The following is a 21,036-nucleotide window of genomic DNA, read 5'->3' as shown; positions in this document are numbered from 1 at the left end:
TCAAAGGTCTTTTCGAATTAATAGGGTGAAACATGACTCCCTAGGACAATTCAATTGATGGAAAAACCTTCTGAATTCAAAAAAGCTGTAGCGAACTTGTTTAAAAGTGAATAAACTTTTGCTCTAGCTCTTGAGAAAGCGGAATAGGAACAAAAGCTCAAATACCAAACTAAAATCAAGGAAAGTCGCAAACACCAAATGAAGGAACGGTCAATCAACGCAAAGCTGCTCGGTGTACCTGGAAACAAGACATACCGACACAATCCAGGTCAACTTTCCCCCACCGACCTAAGGAACAACCAAGAGAGAAGTCCTCAGGAAGGTAGCTGAGATCTATGACCCTATGGGGCTAGCATCTCCAATCACGCTGGTAGGAAAGATGCTATATATATACAGTGAAGTATGCTATTTGCGAATTCCATAGAGCCAGACACTTCCTAAGGAGTTTATGACTAGCTGAAAAATCTGGGAAAGAAATCTCCCCAACAAATTCGAAGCGCCTAGAAGCATTGTCCAACACCAGGAGCAGATCACACCCGGCCTTTGGTGATGGAAGCAACCAAGGAGTGTCAGCAGCAGTGTTAGCCGTGGCACACTAACCATTAGGCATATCACAAGGTCTTTTAGCTGCGAAGTCCAGATTTAACGATACGGAAACTTGAGCTGATTGCTGGTCATAAGGTCAAGCAACAACGTGGATGTTCACTGTTGGCTAGACAGTGGTGTCGCGCTGTACTGGATCAAGGGGAGCGGAAAATATAAACAGTTTGTCAGCAACCGGGAACGGAAGATCATCGGCAAGACAAATACATGTATTACATTCTATGGAAGGATGATCATGCAGTTCTAAAGAAAACCCTGCAGTCCTGGCAAGCGAAATGGCGATATGGTCGTTAAACTTCTCAACTTTGCTAAATTTTCTCAACCACTTGGCTGCGGCAACGAAGATTTTGCCGTTGTCGGAGAAAATCTCCGGACGTTCCCGTCTGGTGATCAGTCGCTTTAAACTGCGAAGGAACTCTTCTACACTTTGATGAGGTAAAAGTTCAGGTGCACCGCGGCACGAGTAAGACTACACGCATGTCCAAACAGCATCTGTAATACTTTTAGCTATCACACTTCTGGATATAACCTTAGGCAATCAGATTTCTCTATTCCTAGATATAACACTGTCACTTACGGTAGGCACTCTTTGCGGTTCTTTGGACCCAAACTATGAGGAAAACTGTCCACGGCTGATCAGTAGATCGGCCAAGACACTCAAAGCTTTCAAAAGCCGTATCCGGACAAAAGATCTCACCAATATAATGGATACCAGCTGCAAGGGCTGAACCCTCTGCTCAACGTAATGTTTTTTCTTCAACTACCAGTTTTAGATTTTATCGTAGATTTTAAAGACTAGATTTTAGGTTTTAGATTTTATTTTTGTAACTGACATTGACGCACACTTATACAGTATGCCTCTTTGATGTCTGAGCTACAAGTGTTGCAAAATAAGGCTGCTCGCCTCATATTAGATCTTCCTGCCCATTCATCTGCATCTGAAGCGCTAAAGAGACTTGGATGGAAGCCCTTAGTGCGCCGTAGAATGGAGCATCATTCTGTTTTCATTTATAAGTTACTTAATAACCATTTTTGCCACACGGTTCCAATCTTATTTAATGGCGATTTTCACGGTTATTATACCAGGTCTAGAAATAATATCCGCAAAATCCACTGCCAATAGAAAGTGGGGCCACTGGTCGTCAATTAATTTTAATCAGAAATCTGGAACAGATAAGATCCCGCGATAAGGGAAGCAGAGACACTGACTGCTTTTCAACGTGGACTGTCAAAAGCCATTTTATGATCCTTTTATAGTTCTACTTTTAACTCTTGTATATATATTTTTTCATTTCTTGTTTCTTGTTTTTTATTTGTTCTTGTAATTTTTTAGAGGACCCTTCTGTAAACCACTTTCGTGATGTTGGTTTCTTCTTCTTCTTCTTCTTCTTCTTCTTCTTCTTCTTCTTCTTCTTCTTCTTCTTCTTCTTATTATTATTATTATTATTATTATTACTAGTATTAGTATTATCCTTATTATTAGTTAGTTTTAAGTTGTGTCCCCTAATTAGTATGGGTGTTTTCCCAGGCTACAAGGGTGACACTTTAATAAAGTTTTCATCATCATCATCATCATCATCATCATCATCATCATCATCATCATCATCATCATCATCATCATCATCATCATCATTACCGTACAGTAAGTCTGTGGAACAGTTTGGACAATTCCTTTAAACTCTGCAACTAGCTCAGTTCTTATTTTTAAGCGTAAACTTCGAGCCAACTTATTCGCCGCTTTCCTTTCTAGTCTGTCTTAGCTTTTACATAAAGATCTTATCTTGTTATTTTTAGCGACCATTCTTTAGCTTAATTTTTACTCTTGTATAAATCATTGCATTGCATCATTGTAACTTTTAGATTTACTATCGTTTACATGTTTAATGTTGTAAATTAATTATTATTGTCACTGAAAAGCCCTTTTCAGCGAGTGTCATTAAAGTTTGTATTGTATTGTATCATCATCATTATCATCATCATCATAAGTTCATCATCATTATCATCATCATCATCGAGTATTGTGTAATCGAGAACCTACGATCAGGCGTTCTTTCGTGCTACCACACCTTCGCACTCCCCCGAAAAAAAAACCGCCTGATTGCAGGTTAAATCGCCGAGAGTTGTAACGAAGAGAACATTAGCTCAAAATCGAAGTTTATTCGTCGGAAACCCGTTCACGACACGACTAACTTCCCTTGGGTCACCGAGGATGCATAATTAGGGACCTTCGGATCAGAGTACGAGTACGAGATTGAGTACGAGTACGACTTTCATATTTCAAATCAGTCACATCCCCAGAACTCTTGCTCCTTCTCGTAAAGCAAGAAATAACTAAGGAAATCCTAGAAACAAGATTGGTGTGACTAACGGTTATCTAAACCCCGCAAAATAGATTAGAAAAGTCGTACTCGTCCTCAATCTCGTAGTCATAGTAAAATCTGAAGTTCCCTATACCTATTAACCCACAGCTGCTTGTGAGAAATGGCAGGGCTGATGGCAGTCTCACGACAGCATTCTGGCTGTCCCGTCCCGTCCCGTATGGTGTGGAGACGTATGGTGACATCACAGTGCGAGGATCCTGGGTACCCGGGAACGAGGCTGGATCCAGGCGCACTGGCCTGGGCCGAGGCCGGACAACGAAGGTTTTAAAACCGAGCAAGGATCTTTTTTGTTTAGCGGACAATATTTTGGAGTCTTCAACAATAACTAAAGCTTTGTGTTTAAAAGTTGGCTAAAACGAGGTAAAACACCGGAGCAAGCTAGGCCAGTTATTGGTAAGTTTTACAGCTAGAGGCTCTCATGCATGTTTGGTTGGATTTCCACCGCCTTAGATCCGTTTCAGACGCCACTCCACACATGTGCCGAACCAAATAGTGAAGCTCTGTCAAGCGTTCCTGTTAAGGTCACTTTAGGTGGATTTCCATTGTCGTGTAAATTTTACGTGCGTACAGAGGTAGATTTAGCCTCCCTCGCAGACGCTCTTTTGGTTCGTCACGCAATCTTCCAAAAGAGCCTCTGCGAGGGAGGCTAACGTAGATTTGGCTGGTTTTGCGTAAGTAAATAAGCTTAAGGGGGCAATACACCTAAATTTGAATGAAATTTGAAGAGGTTTTAAGAAGGGATAGAGGAAAGAAAATGATTTTTGGAACACTAACAGACAGTTGATACCCACGCAAGAGAACCCCAGGTTGCTAGTGGACTAATTTGGTATCCGTCTATTAATTATTAACTACAAATTCCAATTTTAAAACTTCGCTAAATCTTCAATATTTCTTATTTCTCTTAATTTTACCAATCTTTCTAGAAAAACTACTCCTCCCAAATATAGCCCACAACTCAGATTCACGATATGATGATAGGGTTTTTGGATTGCTTGAAACGCGAACAATATATTCCCATTAAAGCCATGTCAAGTGGTGGAAAAATGGCGTTCAGGTGTAACTCTCCCTTAAGACGAACATTTTCAAGAAAATCCTTGATGTAGTCGACATCAACCTAAAAGATGCCAAGAAATCCACGAATTCAAGACTTCTACCAGAGTTGTGAATGAAAACAGTAATTTTATGACGTTATAGGACGAAAACAAGCTTCGCACCAAAACGAGGCTGTGCCTCGTGCACATCTAAGAAAATGTGTCCCACGTGGAAGGAAAAGACGCTATCGTCTTATATGTATGTTTTCAGCATTATCAGGTTTTTAAGAGCTCCCTCGTGCGGGTGGGACTCTGCGCCCAGTAACTCTACCCCAATGAGGGGGGTAGGGGGAGCAGAGACAGGGGAGCATTTTGCTCAAATCATTTTTCATATTTTTTATTGTTATATTAACATGTTAAAAGGCATGTTTTAACTTGTATCTACTTCAAATGGACGTATCTGGCACTTCACTTTGTTACTGTGCATACGTTCTGCACATCTCGAGATATTCTATAGACCTTTTTCATAAATGGCGGCCGATAAATTATTCTTTTGTTTTCGTGAAAATTAGCCTTACTAGCCTCGTCAGCATGTGCAAAATTCAAAAGAATTTTTTCTCTGAAATGAGGTTAGTAGGGCTAATTAACATATATTGAAAAGAATAATAAATCGGCCGCCATTTATGAAAAAGGTCTATGGGTGGTGCCTACTAATACAGGGATATTTTTGCATGCAAAACCCATCAAATTCCTATTCACCCTAGCCTTTGAGCAACTCTTTATTTCTCGTGGGAGGCTTATTTGGGGCACAGCAGGTCCCAATCCAATCTCCTCTTTCAGCTTTCACCTCACACATTGCTCATGCCCCAAATAAATGTGAGACCCAAATTAGAGAGCTTTCTTTCTTCAGGCTACATTCACCCTGATGTGTGAGATGCATGAAGCCTAGCATTTCCAATGAACATGATGGCACCTGGATCCAGGTCCATTTTGAAATTTTAATTCTTCATTTGAACTGTTAATTATTGAAACAAATAATAATTATGAAATTAATATTGCAATAATCACTTTCAAATTTTATCCTTGTTAGGAGTGCTTGACCAAGCTTCACTTAATACATATATTTACATATAATTACCTTGTTGACATATTATTCACAGGTTTATTACAAGGGGAATGTCCACATCCTCCCGAGGTTCCGTTCTTTTTTCCCCGCCCCTGCTTAGCTTGTTGAACAGTTGAAATGTTAGATGGCTAATCCTATTTCTCACTGAAAAGAATTATTATTCACACCTTTTTTTCATGTGAACACAGACACAAATTCTTAAATCTCTCCCCATGTTCACGGCAAAACCAGAAAACATGTACCCTTTTTGAAATTAGTAGACAAAACTTAGCCTGTTGCACTTTGGGTTCTAAATTTGTCTAAGTGAACACTCCATCTCAAATAAAAAGAGTTTTGTATAAATTAAGCGTGCCACTTTAATGGCCACAGACATAAGAGAGAAGAGAGTAGACTTCAGTATCATCGTTATTCATGATGATCTTCATCATCTGTCCTCATTTTTACTGCTCAAGTCACCGCTATCATGCAACCACTTACACGCTTTAGCTACAAGCAATTGAAATAAAATAATCATTACTTGTGTAATTCATTTGTAGGAGCCAAAGTAGAAAAGAGTTCCAACTCAATTTACCAGATGACAAGTTAAAAACCAGCATCAACCACAGAGTTACATAAATGTGGGAAGCAGTAATACAGAGAATGTTAAGAATGAGGAAATATGTACGGCATCGTAGATTTGTTGCTGGATTGATGATTGTATCTTCCCTCATTGTGATAAATTATCTTCTTGTCAAGTACAATAAAAAGACACAGATCACTCCTATCCAGGATTGTAAATCTTGGAAAAAAACATCCCAGCATAGAACGACTTTAATAACAAAGACTGCATGTGGACAACATTATTTTCTTCTCATTGTTGTCTCATCTGCACCAGCAAATGTTGAGAGAAGAAATTTAATCCGCCAAACTTGGGGTACTGATAGCACCAATGCTAGCAACCCTCTCTGGAGGACATTCTTTCTTCTTGGTCAAACAAAAAATCAAACACAGTCAAGTTTAATTGAAAAAGAAGAGAAGGACTTTGGCGACATAATTCAGGGTGACTATTATGAGCATTACTGGAACCAGAGTTTCAAGGTGGAAATGGGTTTTGAGTGGGCAGCTAGATACTGTAGCTTCTCTTTTCTTCTAAAGGCAGATGATGATGTGCTTGTGAATACCATGGATTTGGTTCTTTACTTGCAACAGGAATCAACACCTAAGGAAAGATTGTATATGGGTAAAGTGCAAGTAAATGCTGAAGTGCGTCGCTATGGAAAGTTCAACATCAGTGTTGATGAATTTGCTGGCTCCACCTACCCAAACTACTGTAGTGGAGCTGGTTTTGTTCTGTCATATGACGCTGTTGAGTGCCTTGTTCCTATATTTGATGTGGTTAAACCGTTTAGAATTGATGATACTTATGTTGGTATACTTGTTAACCAAGTTGGCATCACCCCAGTTCATCACAGTGGCTTTGTTTTTCCTTTCAACTATTATGATGATTGTTATTTTGTACCAAAAACTCTCATCCAGCACCGTGCTATTGGGCCATGCTTGATCAAACTGTACAGCATGCACTCTAAACGTTTTTATGATGTAGGTTTAGGTTCATACTACTAATGACTACTGTACATTGGCTCTTAACAGGCTTTCTATGGGGTAGCTATAGACGTTCTCTGAAAGGGAACCTCCACTCTGACAGTTAAGTGTTGGAAATAGTGTCTAAATTCTAAAATTCAGTCTAAAACATAGAAATGACATTCAAGTGTGTTAAAATTAGATATGACTATCGACTACTTAAATTCCCTGATTTCCTGACATTGGATAAAAAGATCCAGGCATTTTTAATAGGTTTGAAATTCAGCTGAATAGGATTTCTCATTTATTTTTGTAACCCAACATGTTACACTTACAGACTAAATGCAGCTTGTATCAGCCTAGAGAGAAAGCAGTGCTTGAGTTACGTGTATCATTTTCTGTTCCATACTTGTATAGGCATACCTCATAAAATGCCAATTTTTGGTAAATATGAAGACTGAAAACCGATGGAAAAAAAAAAAACGTGCACAACCTTCAGGTGCTAAAAAAATTCTTCCACAGCCCAAAGGTGAAAAAAAACATTTTAAGTGAGGTTGTCTGAGACTGCATTTCGTGCATTTTGAAGGCAGTATGATATGAAAACAGGCAGCCAAAAGCGAACTTAAAAACGTGGATATTACTCAAACTTTTGAACCTCAAAATGGATTTTTTTTTGGCATAGAATGTATTTATGGTTTTAGAGAATAATGTCACTATTTAAAAAGAACAAAAATAGAAATAAAGTTGAAAATCCGTATTATTCACTGGGTTTGCTGCAGCTGCTGATCATCATGATCTTTCAGTAGTGTGCCAAGCTCAAGCCCCCTTGGGTACTTCTTAACAAACAGATCAACTGCTTCTTCCAGTTCAAGGTCTGTTAGATAGTGGATGTTTGACGTCATTTGAAAACACATGTTTTGTGCACCAGTGCGTTCACGGGTAGATGCAATTGACAGTATATAATTCTTTACTTATTTATTTCATTTTCACTACACTAACAGTGAATCAGAACGGAACTATACTCTACATTTTTTATCAATTCACTTTTTTTTAATCGTTGGTCAACAAAAAAGTGGACCTCCGCAGCCTGTGGGGTTGTGCGGGCGCACCCGTCGCACCCCCGTTCCCTACGGACCCTACTGATATCAGACATGCTGAAAGTTATATTTTAATACAAGACATGGAAAGTGATATTTTATGGCATGAATTTTACTGATATTATACCAGAGTCAGTGAAAAGGTTCAAATTTATGTTTTAATACAAGAGATATGGAAATGATGTATTTATGATATGAAACACAAAGAGGTGAATTATTATACAAATAGGTACACGGCATTTTTGTCTGTTCAAATTAAATAATTTATGAAAAAAATTACAGATTAATTTTTCATTTGGTCTAACAGGATCCTACGAATGGAAAAGCTCACTCGATTTTTTTCCCCTTGGCACACTGTGCATGATTTTTTCTTTCTCTACTTCTGCTGTGCAGGAATTGTTTTTTTGGTAATTGTCCAACCCCCTCTCCCCCCCCCCCCCCCTCAAAAATATAATGGTCCATAAAGGCCATCTTAGTACGATTCTTAGTTCGCTTGGATGCCAACGATAGCCGTCAGCTTTTCTGGACAGGGCCATTTCCTTGCTGTTCCAGGAGTAGTTTGATGTTTGGGGAGGGCTTCTCTCGGTCAACGTTACTCGTGATCTTCTTAAAATCCAAGTGATCCTCACCACACACTTCCACCGATTCATTTTCAAATTTAGATTTGGCGTCTAAAGCCTTCCTGACCACATTTATATATCCTCTGTGTTTTCATGACTTTGCTTTTATTCTCAAGCTCTTGACGACTTAAATAATCATTTCTGACACCATTATAATCTCTCGTTTCGTTTGACTTTCGCTGGCTGGCCCATAAGCGCTTCTTCAAAATGTTGGTCCTCAGATCTACAACAAAATCCCCCTTTTGCTGAAAAAACACGACAACTTTACGCACTGCTCTTTGACCCTCTTTGGGGACTTCGTCCACATACAGTTCTTCAGTCAGTTCGAAACCGGTACAGATTCCAAGACTATCGAGATATTCGACAATAATCTACCATCTTCTCGCCGTCTCTCTATTTGCACCGTGTTTCCGTTAACATCACGATACGACCAATCGCTCTTTCATCAAGAACAAAATCAAGGCTTTCTTTTTCCTTTTTGTATTTCTGTAAAATGTCGTAAACGGAAATCCTACTGCCAAAATTGGACTTGACGTTTTGTAGAAACCTGTAATTAATGAACGAGAAAGCCAGTTAGCGCTCAGGGGCCCGTTTCTCGAAAGTCCCGGTAACTTACCGGGCCCGATAAGTGATTTTGGTAATAATGTTTCTTAAAGCCGCGGCCACACGAGCGATTTTTTGCTCGCGCAGGTGATGCGATTTTTTCAAATTTTGTCGCGTCGCCAGCGCGAGAGGGTGGCCACACGAGCGACAAATGCTAGCGCGAGTTTGGCGACAAATTGAAAGCCGCGCGAATCGCATACGTCAAGAGACCTGGGCACTATAAACAAACATGGCGGAAGTCACTTTGGACGACGATATTGTGTTATCCGCTATTTTCATTCTTCTTGACGAGAAAAAGCAAGGTAAGGAAGAAGAAAAAAAAAGAACAACGTGGGTCCGTCCGTGGCTCGCAAGGAGGAAAGAGCGGGGGTTTTATCATCAACTTGTGACTGAAATTTCGGTCGAGGATGTCCCGGCGTTTCGTGAGATATTGCGTGTGACGAAGACGCAATTTTACGGCTTAGTGGACACTTTGTCCCCAAGGTTGGCAAAGAGAGACACGGTGATGCGTGAAAGCATTAAGCCTGGAGAAATGTGTGCTCTTGCGCTAAGATTCTTGGCCACTGGGGAGTCGTTCCGTTCCTTGCATTTCCAGTTTAGGCTTGGGAGGGCGACGATCTCACAGGCAATCTCCGAAGTCTGCACAGCAATCTACGAGGAAATGGGCCCAATTTATGTGAAGACGCCAAATTCAAGAACAGAATGGGAACAAATTTCTGGTAAATTTGAAGAAAGGTGGAACTTGCCCAACATCCTTGGTGCCATAGATGGGAAAAGGATCATACTAGAGCAGCCCATTAATTCTGGTTCAATGTATCATGACTACAAAGGGAACGATAGCATAATTTTAATGGCTGTTGTTGGACCTGAGTACGAGTTCTTAAATGTTGATGTTGGGATGAACGGCAGGATGTCAGATGGTGGCAACTGGTCTCGTAACAGTTTTCGAAAGGCACTGGAGAATGTAAACAACCCATTAGGAATCCCCCCTCCGAAACCATTACCAGGCAGGAGCAAGAGCATTCCTCATGTCTTTGTGGGTGATGATGCATTTGGGTTGACCTCCTATATGATGAAGCCCTACCCCCAGCTGGGACTGACAGAAGAGAAGCGTATTTTTAACTATAGGCTTTCAAGGTGCAGAAGGATCTCCGAAAATGCATTTGGTATCCTTTCAAGCAGATGGAGAGTGTTCAGAAAGCCTCTTCTCTTGCAGCCTCAGCGGGCAACATCCATCACCCTGGCAGCAATAACACTCCACAACTGGTTGCGATCTGAAGCAGAGGCTGGGCAGATTCAGCATTCACAGGATCTCACAGAAGACAATGGATGTCAAGCTGGAGACAACTCATGGCTCAATCTGGAAGATTTTGGTCACCACAATGCCACCCAAGAAGCTAAGGAAATCAGAAAGGAGTTCACTGAGTATGTCATGATGGAAGGTGTAGTACCTTGGCAGTGGAGGAGTGCACACATTTTGTGACAATCATAATCGTCCAATGGTTAAACAAATGCAAAGACCTTTTTACTTTAAGCTCGAGGTCTGTCATTTTGCAAAAAAGGCCAAACAGCATGTGGGATAAAATGTTTGCATGAATATTTAACGTCAAATAAATGCTCTAATATTGAAATCTACACAAACTTTGAATAGTGAAAGCAATATAGGGGTCCAAGCATTTTTGTGATTAAAGTTGAGGGATACAGCTGGGCTAAAAAGTGTGTGATTAAGGTTTTTACTTTTCCATACATTTGTCTGTACATTTTTCAAGCTAGTTTATGCACATTTTCCTTTTCAAATTTAGGAAAAGTTAAAAACGCAATTACGCACTTTCTAGCATATCTATATAACCCTCAACAGAGACCCCTTTATGACCTCCACCATTCACGCTGGTGTAGATTTCATGTTTATTGCTTTAAGTTGATGGAAATTAAGTAAGTAACTGCTCTAATAATATATAAACCAAAATTTCTGCAATCTGATAGGTGTAGAGCATCTCAATTTATCCCAAATGTAGTGCAGAGTGCAGAAAGTTGAATTAAGTGCAACAAAGGTGAAATTAAAATGATTGACAGGTACACAAATTTGCAAATGGGCTGTCTCAAAACAAAATGGCAAACAGGTTTGGAGAGAGTAACAGCATTTTAATTGAAAGTGGAAAAATGCAAAGAAACTCAACAAAGCATAAACAACAGGCTAAAAGTTTGGAGGTCTTGGACAGCACAGAAGGGCTACGACCAAAATATTGAAGATTATGAACCCGAGGCACTCAACAAAATTCTTGAGTATTTTTAGCATTTTTTCTGTATGTATGAAGATGTATGTCAATCAAGCTTAACATTTTTGAAACCAATCAAATACATGTAGGCGGGTCATTAGCCAATGGATAAGAAATAAACAAAAGCTCATTTGAAATTTTTGTGTGTATATTATTGACAAGTATTCACGATTTTTTATGTGTAATTTGGAATAAAAAATGAGCACTCGTAAATTTTAAAAGACCACAAATTTGTAAAATTTTACAAGTGCTCATTTATTCCAAATTGCATGCAAAAGATCATGTGATTACTTGTCAATAATATACATACAAAAATTTCAAATGAGCTTTTGTTAATTTCTTGTCCGTCAGCTAATGACCCGCCTACATGTATTTGATTGGTCTTAAAAATGTTAAGCTTGATTGACTTTCTTTGCATTTCCCTTTAAACTTTCAATTAAAATGCTGTTATTCTCTCTCCAAACCTGTTAGCCATTTTGTTTTGAGACAGCCCGTTTGCAAATTCATGTAGCTGTCTATCATTTTAATTTCACCTTTGTTGCACTTATTTCAACTTTCTGCACTTAATTTCACATTTCTGCACTACATTTGGGATAAATTGAGATGCTCTCCACCAGATTTCAGAAATTTTGGTATATATATTATAGAGCAGTTACTTACTTAATTTCTATCAACTTATTTAAGCAATAAACATGGCCTCCACGTTATGGGGTATAAAATAATGATTCCTATATGACTTCCTTCCCAGGAGCCTCAAGATTAAAAGAGTGAGCTTAATTTATTGAAATTTGCATATGAAATTTGAAATTTGGAATTTTGCAATGGGCCATGATTATTAAGGGTTCAAATGTTCATACTTAAATTGTTAAGCATTGTATTGCAAGGTGTCCTGTACTGAAATGGCTAGGTAAAAAAGCTCATGTCTCAATTTACCAGGGTAAACATCTGCCATAAACTTCAATGACACCATGAATCTCCTATAGCTCAGTAGAAGAGCATCCAAACTTATGAGAGGGTCATATAGGTTTGACTCCTAGTTAGGAGCACTCAGATTTTTTTCAAGTATCCACAAGACAACATTGAACTTTCAATATGTATATTTAACTCATTCAATATTATTGCTTGCCAAGCTTTCTTGTGCTGAAACAGCTTTCTGTAACAAACTTGAAATATCATACAGGAAATGGCAATTTTGTTTAATAATTTGTATACCAAGATATCCTGTGATCGAATTAATAGTTTTACATAAAAACTCTTAATATGTTACAGAAAATGGCAATTTGTTTAATAGTGTATGCCAAGCCATGTCATGTTGAAATTGCTTCATGTAAAATAACCTTACAAATATCTTCCAGAGAAAGACTGTTATATACAAATATTATGTACTAAAGAAAGCAAATGATTACTTTGTACTCAGCCTTTGTAAGACCAAACTATCCATTTTAAGAAAGCTCTGGTTGAATTATTACAAATAAAAGGTTAATGAGTAAACATAAACGGGCTAATCAACACATTCCCATACCACAAAATGTCCCGCGTAAAAGAATTTCCGCCTTTAATTTGAACAGAGGCCTTAAAAATGTGAAGGTCCTTGTATTTTCTGCTATAAAAAAACAGCTCTTCAATATCCGTGAATACAAATCAATGAAGTTTGATTTTAAAAAATGGATCTGTATTTGGAACAAAAGCTTTCTCTCATAAGAATTCTTCACTGATTACGTAAAAGGGTACGCAGGTCAGCTCAAGCACATGAATTGGAATGGCTTGAGTCCATAAATAAAACACAACAAAAATGTATAAAATGGCTTGCGTAAATTGAAAAGGTTTAGCGCTTTGACTTTATGTTCACGCAAGTCATTCCTACATTCTCGTATATGTTATTCAAGCACGTAAAGTCACTTTAACAAACACTGACCATAAACAGGAGCTACAAGTTCCAATCAATCTCTGAAAGGTCAATTGTTTTCAATGGTGGTTCAGTATTGTCTTGGCTTGTACTTGGGGCTGTTTCGCCAAGCTTCTGCTGCTCATGACGCAGATTCTGAGAAATGTACGTAGCTGGTAGAGAGGAGAATGGGACTGTGTGTTGCAATGGACTCGGATAAAGGGATTGCAATGGAGGCTTCGGTTGGGCTTGCTGGATTTGAAGCTGGCTGCATAAAGCAATACCTTGCTGGAAGCCAGCTTGGAATCCAGCTTCATAGCCATTTTTCCAACTCATTCCTCCACTTGTTGTCCCTTTGTTGTCGCTTAGCCTGGATAACAGGGCCTCCAGCACTTTCATTTTTGTAATTTCCATTGAATTTTCCTTTTCTTCTTCCTGCTTTCGTTTTGTAGGGGTCTTTTTATCGTTCAACGGTGCAACATGGTCAAAGGTGTTGGAAACGCCCTTCTCTGGTTCTGTTTTGTCTTTAATAAACTTGAGGGAGGAAAAAAAAGGCCAATCTGACTCATAGACATCTTCTTTCCCGGCACCTGATTTGAGTGAACTCTCCTGCTTCACTGACTCGCGTTGAAAGTGGGTTGATAACTTATGCCACGTTTCTGCAAGGTCTTTAACGGTATACTTGTCGTCCAACTCTTTCGACAGCCTCTCCATTGACGCTCTTCTCTGGTCACGGTCTCGGTATTCCTTAAGGCTTGCATCCCACAGGTGTGGCGTATTTTTGTAAAACTCTATAACAGTCGCTTTCTCCTCATTCGTAATCTCCTTCTCACCTTTTGCCCTCTCCTTTTCTAAATCTTCCTCTATATCCTTTTTCATGAATAACATGGCATTATAAAATTTCCATTCCTTTGAGGATGTTTTTTTGGTACCGTCACTGTCATTCAAGGAGTCTTGGTCAACTTCGAATTCTTTCTTCACGATCCTTCTCATGCACGTGCGAAGATTGTGTATTTTTTTTTCGATCACGGGCACTGAATACAGGTTACCTAGACGTAAAAAGCGAAGACAGTCAACTCTTTTGAGGTACTGTTGCCTGACACGATGCGTGAACTTTTAATTTTTTCCATTTTCTAAATGCAAATGACGCAGGCGGCTCGTTGCCCGAGCAATTAACAGTAGCCTGTCAACCGTGTCAAAGTTTTGCAAAGCTGCAAAATTGATAAGCTAGATCTTACTCGCGTTAAAACGTAAGAAACTTACCCAAATGCTCCCGAAGCCGCTCTTTCAACTGTGCCCTGACAGTTCTGTTGGATGACTTGAGCATGTCTGGGTTCTGCTCAATGAATTTAATCAGTTTAATTGTTTCTTCGTCACCGAATTTTTTGTCTTCGTCCGCCATTGTTGTTTTTGCTGAAACCGGAATCTCGATTTCGTCCTGTAATCTCATTGGCTAAATACTCTTTAGTTGCATCACAAGCGCGGGCAAAAAGTTGCAGGGTGGCTACACGGGCGACTATCTCTGCGATTTTGTCGCGAAAATTTCAATTCTGGCGACTTTTTTCTTGCGATTTTTCACCTGTCGCGTCGCCAGTTCGAGGGTGGCCACACGTGCGATTTTCATCTCGCGCAGGCGATGCGACAAAATTTGAAAAAATCGCATCACCTGCGCGAGCAAAAAATCGCTCGTGTGGCCGCGGCTTAACAGAAGTCAGTTTTTGTTAGCTTTCAATACTAAATTTTAAAATCTTACAATTCTATGATAACATTGGCCAAGTACCATGCCTGTAATCACTGTGCCATCGGCGAAAAAAACATTTAAAAATATACTTATCGGGCCCGGTAAGTTGCCGGGACTTTCGAGAAACTTTTCTGGCAGTTAAGCTAATCCTGGGTTAACATAAACTTTGATTCAAATTTAATTACTAATCAATAATTAAAAGATTCTTCTAAAAGATTTTTATCCTTCAGTTTTTACTTAACCGTTTTACAGTTTTTTTCTTTACCGATAGCTTAAAATTAGCTCTTGAAAACATTTAAAATAAGATGAAAACCTTGGTTAATTTTTAATCGGCTTTCGAACAACCGGGCACAGAGTGTCGTCGCTTTCATAACGGGAAATTCAAGTTCACAGGTTAACCATGACCTCCTAAACTCACCAGAGTTTTGCATCAGGGCTGTAGTTAGGGCTGTAGGAATTCCGTTTCCTTTTGCTAGATGATTCCCTCTCGTTTGCCACATTTACCGACATATTTTTTCCAAAGCTCATAGCTGTCGCGCAAAAACATCTTTGTGAGGTAGGGAGAGGCCACATTTCGCTCGTGATGGCGCGTAAATCTGTGACGTTTGCGCCAAGGTAACTGGCCGCAGCACAGACCCAAATAACCAAGCTAGGTAGGCAGCCACCAACGGTTTTTCAGTCTTCTCGCAAAAAAATCATAGCGTAAACAAGTGCATTGTTGCCACTGGAAAAAAATGGTTGCAGAATTAGCTATGATTATTAAATATTTTTCTAACCTTGTTTCGTGAAGTGCCGTCCAGTGCTTAATATAGAAGACAGTTACTCCTTTCAAGTGAAACAAGTGTGTTTGGTGACATGGCCAACAAACCAATTTGGTGGTTTTATTTTTTAAGCCTCTTGTTCCTTTGTGCAAAATCTAGCTCCATTTTCAAATAACCTGATATTGCGGGGTTGTTTTTGCCACGGACCTGTTGAGACTAGCTGTCTGTTCTTGCTTGGTCACCTTTTGACAAACCTTATTCTTATTCTTTCAGCTTTATTAGTCTTATTGATTTGCTGCCGCTTATTTTGGTTCACTACTCATTTTACGGGTACAAGTTTGAATTTTGACTTCAGCTAAATTAAAACATTAAACCTAAGTTAACACCTTTCGTGAAAACACAGGTTTACTCAGAAAATGATGCTTCAGGTTTTGTGAGGCAGATTTGAATAGTCCCTCTTGATCAGTGGTTGTTCACCGGTGACCAACTACTGACCAAGGAGCTGGCAATCTCCTACCAGGAGTCCTCAGGCACTTTGGGCAGCAGTTGATCGCCAGGAGAGGCTGGGGAACTGGAATTTTATTACCGCAAGATTTCTGCGGTAAAACAATGCAAGTCGTTATGGAAATTCTCCAGTCTCTCCTGGCGACCAACTGCTGGCCAAAAACCCTTAGGACTCTGGTCACAAGATTGAGGAGCTGGAGAACTCTTGGTACAAGATTAATTTGGTCCCAAACCCCCTCCCAAAATGGCTTTACCACCAAGATATTACTTTTAGTCTCATTTTGTGAATGGGAATAAGGTCTAGTGTCTACTTGGGAGGGGGGGGGGGGGGCATCTGTCATCAGTGCTGGGGAGGGGTTCACTTGATCATGTTGGGTGCTCAGTGTACTTGTTAAACATAAAAGTGAGTCCCATGAGTCAAGCCCAGAAGTAATACACGGTAACTTCCTGGATTCTTTTGAAATTTTTGATGAGCAATAATATATTGATATCACTGGTCAGTGCTCAGTTTTATTACAGATCAGATTTTATTACAGATCAGCGCTCAGTTTTATCACAGGTTCAAAAATTGCATTTTAATGACAGGAAAAATGAAGTCAAAAATTCATTAAATTGATTGTTTATTTCTTATCACTATTTACTTATTGTCACTTCCAGTTTTACTACATTGCTACTTAACAATATTAGATTATGAGCCCGAGATTTCTATCGCATGATAGCTGATGAGGGCGTAGCCCATATCAGCTATCATGCTTAGAAAATCGATAGCGAATATTCTAATTGTTTTAGTATAACTTTACTAGTCGGTCAAAACTAAACAAGTAAATTATCTATTTCCTCATCGCAGACACTTCGAAAACGCGACGAAGCGGCCACCATTTTGTTGAAAACCGCTACTCACTATCTATCACAGAATAGATAGCGAGTAGCATAGCCAATCAGAGAAGGGCATTCGTGATAGAACACTTAATGCAGCACTAATGCAGCATAGACAAATGAGTGATTTACTATTAAGTTTTCAAAGCAAAGACCTCTGAAAAAAAATGTGCCAATGTCAACATCCATGTCCTCCTCACAGGTCTCCATGTGTTACTTAATATGGCACTAGTGTGGAGAATTTGTTAAATATCAAGAAATTTTCTCTTTGGTGATTCGTTCCTAAAATTACATTAATTATATTTAAATAAGTGTCAGCTGTGTTTACCACAAACCCACTTCAACTGTGGATTGCTAGACCAAAGTTCTGTGAGCTGTACGATGGATTTCCACGAACACTGACAGGCATAAGCACAACAACCTGTGAAATGTTTAAAAGTGCAAACATGATGATTTGTCACAATCTTATAGTTTTCTCTTGAAGACAACCATGAAGTTATAACTAAAACCTAGAGCATCTAGCTGGTCTGCAGTCAATGAATCACTGAGTCAGAACTTGAATCAAGCGAAGTTTAATGGCATTAGATGGCCAACAGTTTCTTCCTCTCCTTAACAGGCTAATTTTTGTAGTGCATGTGGAATCAAGCAAGCGGCGAGTTGCAAGGCTGTTTAATTTAATAATACATTTCTGTGAACATACATTTAGTTACGGTCTGAGGAAAAATGGACCTCTGCTTGCAGTCTCTGGCAAAATCACCGTTTTAGAAATTGGATGGGTGCAAACATGGTACAAAATACAACATTTGTAGTGAAACTCCAAACCCCAATGTGGCAAAATGTGTAGTTCCAGATAATACTCATACTCCACCCACGAGAAGGGATTGGAAATTCCAGGAAAGTGTAAAGCTAAATTAGCCTTTCCAGACAGGGAAGGGGGAGGGGGGGGGGGGCTTAGAGAAAATTCCTTCCATATGGGGAGTTATGGATATTTTCTGGACCTACGTACCACACCTACATTTCCCATAAACTTTAACACCTGATGCCACATGAAAGGCTTTTCTGGCAAAACTTGTGGGAAATGTTTTTGTAACTGGCCACTAATGTCACTCTGTAAATTTTTCCCATGGATGTATGTTTGGAAATTTAATTATTAATAACGTTTATTAATATTGTTTTAATAAATATATTATTTTAAGCTAAAAGATAGAATTTAAATATGAAATTAAAAAAATATTGAAAGCTTATTTTCTTCATTTAGAACTTTTTGAGGATATTACCTAATACAGTGGAACCTCTCCTTACAGACACCTCTTTAATACGGACACCTCTCTATTACGGACAGTTCACTTGGTCCCTGAGAGACTGAAATCCATATAAAGCCTACCTCTCTAAAATGGACACCTCTATAATGCGGACCCTTATCCCTGTCCCCTTGGTGTCCGTAATAAAGAGGTTCGACTGTAATTAAATAATTTATTAAAATATAGGGTTTGTCAGCTTACCCCTTTTTCTTACGAGCTTGCTTTTAAGCTTATCAAAGTCTGGTATATTGTTTCTGAAGAATAAATAATCACAGTCTGCTTGCCACTCATAGTCATTTAGGATAACCACATTGAAATCACATGATGTACAGCGTAGCTTGTCACACACTCTAAAACAGAAAAACATAACTTCATTGTAGCCACATAATTGAATACTATGTATAAAACAATTGATAAAACACATCAAGTAAAGAACATGGAGGCCTCAAAAAATGTTCTTTGTGACTCTCAAACGACAATTTCTCACTTTTACAGTTAATCAGAAACTCAATAGAAAACAATGGCAACTCTTAATTCTTATTGCAAAGGTAAAGGAAATAATCCACTGATTTGTTTTAATATTAAGCATCATTCGACTCTTTTCTTTCAAGGTGTTTCAAAAGAAAATTCGTTTTAAAGTGAGCCCATGACAGTCCATCCTCGAAGACCCAGAGGCAGTTAGTCGGGTAGCAGGAATTTTCGTGGTGAAAGTTTACTGTAAGAATGGGACAAGCTCGTCCCGTTCTTACAGCAAACTTTTGCCCACGAAAATCCCTGCTACCCGACTAACTGCCCCTGGGTCTCCAAGGATGATGACAGTCGAAACACAGAGCTATGCCGAATAGACTAAAATGACAATGATATGGAAGAATTCATGTTTTTCTATTAATGACAATGAAACTTTGCTAAATTTATTTTTTGGCTTATTATTATCACTACTGACACAATACATCAAAATATAATTTTATTAAAATATTAAACTGGTAATTTATTAAAACATTATTTTGCTTGCCTTACAGTATTGGCATACTGTAGTTGGCTGACGTTTTTTGCAGAGCCTCTCACATTAGGCAACTGCTACAGGATAGTGGCTTGCAGATTGACAGATGCGATTTTTGTTGCTCCCTGACAAACTTCTGAATATCAGCTCTGTGCTTCAAATTGTTTAAAGAATTTTTGGGGGGCCTATTCAATTTACTGTTAGTAGTCTGAAATGAATGGTCAATGCAATCCATTCAGGATTAATGAATCAAAAATTATCCTCCAGTAAGAAGCAAATTAAAATGTGCTGAGTAACTTGACTGTAAAAAACTAGATCATGTTCTTACCTTTCTTCTGAAACAGTACAGAGTCCTTTGGCAAACTTGGAGCCACCAAGAAACACTTTAACACATCGCTTCTTTGATGAACTTGAATCATTTTGATTTGAAGTGGGAAGCAATTTTAAGGGCTGGAGAAAAAATAAATGAATGTTTAAAATTTATTAATTCCAGGTCATCCTGGGGTATCATTGGCTCTTCAACGGGATGGAGAGGCCCTGTCAGGGTAAATTCTGACAAGTGAAATGGGCAAAAAAGTTCCGCCAGCACTTGAAATGATATAGCAATCTGACGCTTGACGACCAGTCATAGTCATTTGTAAAAAAACAGGCTGCTGCTCTCGGCTCTCGGCTGCTCCTCTAGTCTGACAATGTCGCATTTAAAATGTGGGTCCCAAGCAATGGACGCTTACTCCAGCTTAGGCCAGATCAAATGGTGGCCAATCAACACATCAGGGCTTACAAGGACAAGTATGGGGGTGATTCCCCAATAAATCAATCACTGAGGAAACTGGATTGTCCAAGTAACCATTTCCCTTGTATAAACACAACAAGCTAAGGAGCCTGTCTCTTGTATTGAAAAAATCTAAAACTGATGAATTTAAGTTTAATTTAATAATTTAAGGGATAAATCTTAAAATTTCATAATCAAACAAAAATGTAACGACAGCATTGCTCGCTTAATTTTATCACTGAGAAAAGCCAAGCTTATTATGCTCATGTTTTTTTTTTAACCTCATCCAATAATAAGCTGAAATATGTTGACTTGGCAACCAGTTACATAAAATTTGCATGCTTCGTAATACAGTATTTCGGAGCATTCTAAGCAATTTCTTCGCGGAAAAAATGAATTATTTTTCAAGTCTCATTACCCTTAAGTAAGCTTAATTATATTGTAATCCATCAAACGATTTGTTTTTACTTTGTCAAGTTCTGGAATGTCTGGTCCGTCATCCATGCACTCTTCGATCATGTCGTGAAGTTCATCCCGTTCAACATTTTTAGCCTGCGAACTATAAAAGAAATAGGGATTTAAAGCAGTCCTCAGCAAATCAATAAAGTAAACAAAGCTTAGAAGCAGTTTGCAACGGTAAAGAGAAGCTGTAAACCTTTTCAATCTGTCCTCATTTCTTGTCGCCTTCTTGGAGCTGGATTTTGTTTTGCTTGGTGGCTTCTGGCGAGGTTTACTGGAACTGTCGCAAAACTTTGTTTCACATTCGTCTAGTAAATCATCTATGTCATCTGCCATGGTTTGGAAATTAAAAAGCGAAGTAATCAACTTCAAGAGAGGAGATTACTTGCCACCTTTAATACACTGCCAGGAAGATTTTTCCTATCTTGAGGAGACTGAGA

At 38.9% G+C, this 21,036-nt stretch overlaps 4 protein-coding genes across 4 annotated transcripts; 1 reads left to right on the top strand and 3 right to left on the bottom strand.

Annotated features, from left to right (window-relative positions):
* Window positions 1-3,246: 3,246 nt before the first annotated feature.
* LOC146463419 (N-acetyllactosaminide beta-1,3-N-acetylglucosaminyltransferase 3-like) lies at window positions 3,247-7,465 on the top strand. Its single transcript, XM_085084435.1, has 2 exons — window positions 3,247-3,377; window positions 5,678-7,465. Exon 2 carries the CDS (start codon window positions 5,757-5,759, stop codon window positions 6,741-6,743), a length of 987 nt encoding a protein of 328 aa, XP_084940561.1. The 5' UTR covers window positions 3,247-3,377; window positions 5,678-5,756; the 3' UTR covers window positions 6,744-7,465.
* Window positions 7,466-7,618: 153 nt separating this feature from the next.
* Window positions 7,619-16,439, bottom strand: LOC146463417 (uncharacterized). Its single transcript, XM_085084436.1, has 2 exons — window positions 15,342-16,439; window positions 7,619-8,965 (listed from the first exon to the last, which is right to left on the bottom strand). The coding sequence occupies exons 1-2, from the start codon at window positions 15,494-15,496 to the stop codon at window positions 8,812-8,814; spliced, it is 309 nt and encodes a 102-aa protein (XP_084940562.1). The 5' UTR covers window positions 15,497-16,439; the 3' UTR covers window positions 7,619-8,811.
* Window positions 12,673-14,778, bottom strand: LOC146463418 (uncharacterized). The gene is made up of 2 exons (XM_085084422.1): window positions 14,446-14,778; window positions 12,673-14,231 (listed from the first exon to the last, which is right to left on the bottom strand). Exons 1-2 carry the CDS (start codon window positions 14,630-14,632, stop codon window positions 13,225-13,227), a joined length of 1,194 nt encoding a protein of 397 aa, XP_084940548.1. The 5' UTR covers window positions 14,633-14,778; the 3' UTR covers window positions 12,673-13,224.
* A 352-nt stretch (window positions 16,440-16,791) lies between the features above and the next one.
* On the bottom strand, window positions 16,792-21,033 carry LOC146463416 (cilia- and flagella-associated protein 418-like). The gene is made up of 5 exons (XM_085084440.1): window positions 20,793-21,033; window positions 20,606-20,696; window positions 19,694-19,815; window positions 18,567-18,715; window positions 16,792-17,485 (listed from the first exon to the last, which is right to left on the bottom strand). The coding sequence occupies exons 1-5, from the start codon at window positions 20,930-20,932 to the stop codon at window positions 17,379-17,381; spliced, it is 609 nt and encodes a 202-aa protein (XP_084940566.1). The 5' UTR covers window positions 20,933-21,033; the 3' UTR covers window positions 16,792-17,378.
* Window positions 21,034-21,036: the final 3 nt, after the last annotated feature.

This window comes from Pavona decussata, unplaced genomic scaffold (genome assembly GCF_977016875.1).
Source record: "Pavona decussata unplaced genomic scaffold, jaPavDecu1.1 SCAFFOLD_176, whole genome shotgun sequence".
Lineage (NCBI taxonomy): Eukaryota > Metazoa > Cnidaria > Anthozoa > Scleractinia > Agariciidae > Pavona > Pavona decussata.
This window is presented reverse-complemented; position numbering and strand designations above follow the sequence as displayed.

What these genes read in the sequence shown, in the direction of transcription:
- LOC146463419 (XM_085084435.1), top strand. Translation starts at nt 5,757, where the DNA reads ATGTGGGAAGCAGTAATACAGAGAATGTTAAGAATGAGGAAATATGTA.
- LOC146463418 (XM_085084422.1), bottom strand. Translation starts at nt 14,632, where the DNA reads ATGAGATTACAGGACGAAATCGAGATTCCGGTTTCAGCAAAAACAACA. An exon ending in GCGGCTTCGGGAGCATTTGG is followed by an intron (nt 14,232 to 14,445) that starts GTAAGTTTCTTA and finishes TTTTACGTCTAG; the next exon opens with GTAACCTGTATTCAGTGCCC.
- LOC146463417 (XM_085084436.1), bottom strand. Translation starts at nt 15,496, where the DNA reads ATGTGGCCTCTCCCTACCTCACAAAGATGTTTTTGCGCGACAGCTATG. An exon ending in AGCCCTGATGCAAAACTCTG is followed by an intron (nt 8,966 to 15,341) that starts GTGAGTTTAGGA and finishes CATTAATTACAG; the next exon opens with GTTTCTACAAAACGTCAAGT.
- LOC146463416 (XM_085084440.1), bottom strand. Translation starts at nt 20,932, where the DNA reads ATGGCAGATGACATAGATGATTTACTAGACGAATGTGAAACAAAGTTT. An exon ending in AATGAGGACAGATTGAAAAG is followed by an intron (nt 20,697 to 20,792) that starts GTTTACAGCTTC and finishes TTTCTTTTATAG; the next exon opens with TTCGCAGGCTAAAAATGTTG. An exon ending in ACATTCCAGAACTTGACAAA is followed by an intron (nt 19,816 to 20,605) that starts GTAAAAACAAAT and finishes TTTTTTCTCCAG; the next exon opens with CCCTTAAAATTGCTTCCCAC.